Genomic DNA, 3,524 nt, shown 5'->3' with positions numbered 1-3,524 from the left:
TCCAACTCCTGGGCTCAAGCAAGTCTCCTGCCTCCGCCTCCCAAGTAGCTGGGACCACAGGCGCCCGCCACAACACCTGGCTATTTTTTGGTTGCAGCCGTCATTGTTGTTTGGCGGGTCCGGGCTGGGGATTAGAACCCGCCACCTTAGGTGTATGTGGCTGGCGCCTTAGCCACTTGAGCCACAGGTGCCGAGCCACCTACCTGTATTTTGAGGTGAAATTCATGACATATAAGTAATTCCTGTGACATCCACAAGTCAGTGGCATTTAGCCCACGTACAATGCTGTACACCTACCACTTCTATCTAGTTCCAGAACATTCTCTCTACACCAAAGGGAAACCCTGTCTTCATCAAACAGTCCCTCCCCACCCCCTTCCCCAGGCTCTGGCACCCACTAATCTGCTTCCTGTCTCTATGGATTTGTCTGTTATGGACATTTCCTAGAAATGGGAACACTCACTATATGGCCTTCTGTTAGTAGTCTCTTCCTGACCATAAAGCATCTGATCCCTGCACACCCTGGCCTGTGTTAAGTGCTACTCCATTGTGTGGAGTAGCCGGGCCTGCTGCACTGAGGCTCATCCCTAGCACACCCCCACACATGCATCCATACAACCTGCTCTGGGCAGAATTTAATGCGGTTTCTACATTGCTGAAGGCTCTTGTGACCTCCAGGGTAAGCACAGGCTCTCCTTGGTGTGGCCTGCATGGCCTGCCAGCCTGGCCCCTCCCTACCCCTGCATTCAGCATCTTGCTCCTGATTCACTCCTGAGCCCTTGCACGAGCAGGTCCCTTTTCCTAGAAGGCACAGAAGCAGTGATCCCCCACACCCCTATTTGGCTGGCTTTCCCCTGTTCCTTTCTCAAAGCTGCTCATGCAGGGACCAGGTGGCATACCCTCCCCTAGCCCTGGACTCATAGTCCTATTTGAGCACAGCATTTCTGTGCAGTGGTCACAAGTTTTGCTTCCTCATCGCCATGTGAAACCCAAGCACACTTAGCTTCTGACGACATGTCTTTGGATAGGGTAGCGGGTGGCTGAAGTGATCTGTCCCCCTAAGGGGCTTAGCAGGCAGGCCCATTCCTTTCCCAAATTTACCCTTTTCCCCATAGGCAACCCACTTCCTGCTCCAGACACTGAGGCAGAGTTGCATTTTCCACGCAAGGTTTTACTGAGGGGGCTGAGGGCCCGGGAAAGGCACACGGTGGCAGTGGGGTCTCCCTCCCAGTCGGGGCTGGCTCTGCAGAGACAGTTGCCCGGCTGACCCCTCTTTGGCACTGAGCTGGGAACATCCCTCTTGCTCCCGGCTGGCAAGCAGAGGCCCGTGCCTCCCAGTGGTGGCTGGCAGTGTAGGCTGGTGGGGTGACTGGCTGCCCAGGGGTTGGGTTTGGCGTTGGTGGAAGCCAAAGCTCTGGGACTCAGAAGCCGGGGTGCCTCCCCTGCTGGCAGGAACTCACATTGGCAATCGAGATGGCTACAACAGGAATCCAATAAATTAGGCTGCAGACAGGGAGAGGGCTGGGGCTGTTAGAGCCTTCAGTGGGGGATGCCGTGTCCTTCTTTGTGAGGGTGTTTTGGGACTACTGGCAGGAGAAGAGGATACAGACAAGGGGTTCCGTCTCACTGGGTGTACCATCTGGTTGCTTCTAGGAAGGGCATCCCCTGGGACAGGAGCCTAAGCTGGCCATCCTGAGGGGATAGGCCATATAGTCTTGGAGGGACTGAAGAGGAGGGAAAAGTGGGGATGTAAGTCTTAGTTGGGAGGTGGCTCAGCATAGACTCTAGCTGGTGGTGGTGAGCGGTGGCCCCGGGGGTCCTTGCTTACTCCCTAGCACTCAGCTGCACTGGCATGGGGTCAGTGTGAGGCCACTCTTAGCCCCAAGCTCCTTCCCCAGAGAAAAGTAAAGGACTCGCTGCCTTGAAAGGGCATAGTTATCGTGGTTCAGCCCCAAGGTGAGGGCAGGGCATGCAGGGACTGGCAAGACAGGCGCTGCTCTTTCCTTCATGTGTTCTGGGAGACTGGGAGGGCCAAGGGCTGAGGGCTGACTGCAGGGCCCTCTGTCAGGAGGAAGCACCCTGAAGGCCACTACCTGGGCCTTGGGGCCTCAGCACCGGAGGCTGCCCCGGGGCCACAGCCTCGCCTAGGATCTGCCGGAGCTCCTGGAGGCGCTGCTGTATCTTGGGGATCCCTGCCAGCTGCTGCTCTAGCCGCTGCTTCTCCTCTGTCAGGCTCAGGCGTGCGGCTGAGTCCAGCTTCTCAAACTTCCAGCCGCCCTGCCCATCGAACTGCAGCAAGTGTGTGTGGTACTTCCTGGCCGGAAGAGGAGGGGATGGAGGCAGGCAGAGGTGCTGAGCAGGTGCCGTCCCTCCCTGGGATGGCAGGCTCTCCCACCTCCAGGCTGGAAGGGAGGGTGCCTACCACAGTGAGGGCCGGTGGGTGATGGAGAGGAGGGCAATGCCAGCATCCTTGGCTGCCTGGAAGATCTTGCCTTCCACGTCGATGCTCACGGCGCTGGTACACTCATCCAACAGGGCATATTTGGGCCTTGGGAGTTGCAGACCAAGCAAGAGCGTCTGTGGATCCTCCATTGCCTGACACCTTAGGCCAGCCCTGCAGGGTTCCTGGGCTGCTCCTTGTGGCCCGTGGCCCTGCTGTGCTGTGCCCAGGCCTCCTTAGTGTAGCTGTTTTCCTCCTCCAGGGGACCCCAGCCCAGGGAGCCCACCTGCTTAAGCAGGCTCCTCCACTCCCACACTGAACCAGTACCTGTTGGCTCTAGAGGGCTCACCTGTGGTAGAACATGCGGGCCATGCCAATTCTCTGCTTCTCACCCCCTGAGAGGACGTCCTTCCAATCACACATGGCTTCCCAACCTGGGCAGAAGACAAGGGCTCTTCTCAATTCAACTATAGGGCTGAGGCTGTAGGGGGGACAATCCTGGGGGGTGGGGGGAGGGATGGCCTGTGCCTCAGAGTAGCTGGGGAAATAAGTCAGAAGGCTTGATGGCACACATCTGACTCCACAGGAGCCTGTCTGGCCACGTCCTTAGACTCTGTGTCCTTGTCTATGATACTTTTTTTTTTTTTTAAGAGTCAGGGTTCTGGCTTGGTGCCTGTAGCTCAGCGGCTAGGGAGCCAGCCACAAACACTGGAGCTGGCGGGTTCGAATCCAGCCTGGGCCTGCCAAACAAGAACAACTACAACAACAACAACAACAACAAAAAAAATAGCTGAGCATTATGATGGGCACCTGTAGTCCCAGCTACTTGGTAGGCTGAGGCAAGAGACTCGCTTAAGCCTAAGAGTTTGAGGATGCTGTGAGCTGTGATGCCATGGCACTCTACCTAGGGTGACAGCTTGAGAGTCTGTTTCAAAAAAAAAAAAAAGAGTCAGGGTCTAAAGGCTGGGTGAGGTGGCTCATGCTTGTAATCCTAGCACTCCGGGAGGCTTAGCCAGGTGGATTGCCTGAGCTCAGGAGTGCAAGACCAGTCTGAACCAGAGGGAAAAATAGCTGGGTGTTGTGG

At 56.6% G+C, this 3,524-nt stretch overlaps 1 protein-coding gene across 3 annotated transcripts in view; it reads right to left on the bottom strand.

The window, feature by feature from the left end:
- Positions 1–1,150: 1,150 nt before the first annotated feature.
- ABCD1 (ATP binding cassette subfamily D member 1) overlaps positions 1,151–3,524 on the bottom strand; it is a 20,587-nt gene continuing 18,213 nt past the window's right edge. Inside the window, exons 8-11 of one of the 3 annotated variants that reach the window (XM_012813203.2) lie at positions 2,790–2,874; positions 2,423–2,548; positions 2,094–2,314; positions 1,151–1,724 (exon numbers count right to left, since the gene is read on the bottom strand). In XM_012813203.2, the coding sequence (XP_012668657.1) occupies positions 1,624–1,724; positions 2,094–2,314; positions 2,423–2,548; positions 2,790–2,874 (533 nt within the window). In that variant the 3' untranslated portion in view covers positions 1,151–1,623. Of the gene's footprint in view, positions 2,315–2,422; positions 2,549–2,789; positions 2,875–3,524 lie in introns of all 3 variants that reach the window. The other 2 variants (XM_012813204.2, XM_003802536.3) reach the window with 2 other exon arrangements.

The sequence above is a fragment of the Otolemur garnettii genome, unplaced genomic scaffold (genome assembly GCF_000181295.1).
Source record: "Otolemur garnettii isolate 467f Iridium unplaced genomic scaffold, OtoGar3 scaffold00249, whole genome shotgun sequence".
NCBI lineage: Eukaryota > Metazoa > Chordata > Mammalia > Primates > Galagidae > Otolemur > Otolemur garnettii.
The sequence above is the reverse complement of the archived record's forward strand: the minus strand, read 5'-3'. Positions and strand labels throughout refer to the sequence as shown.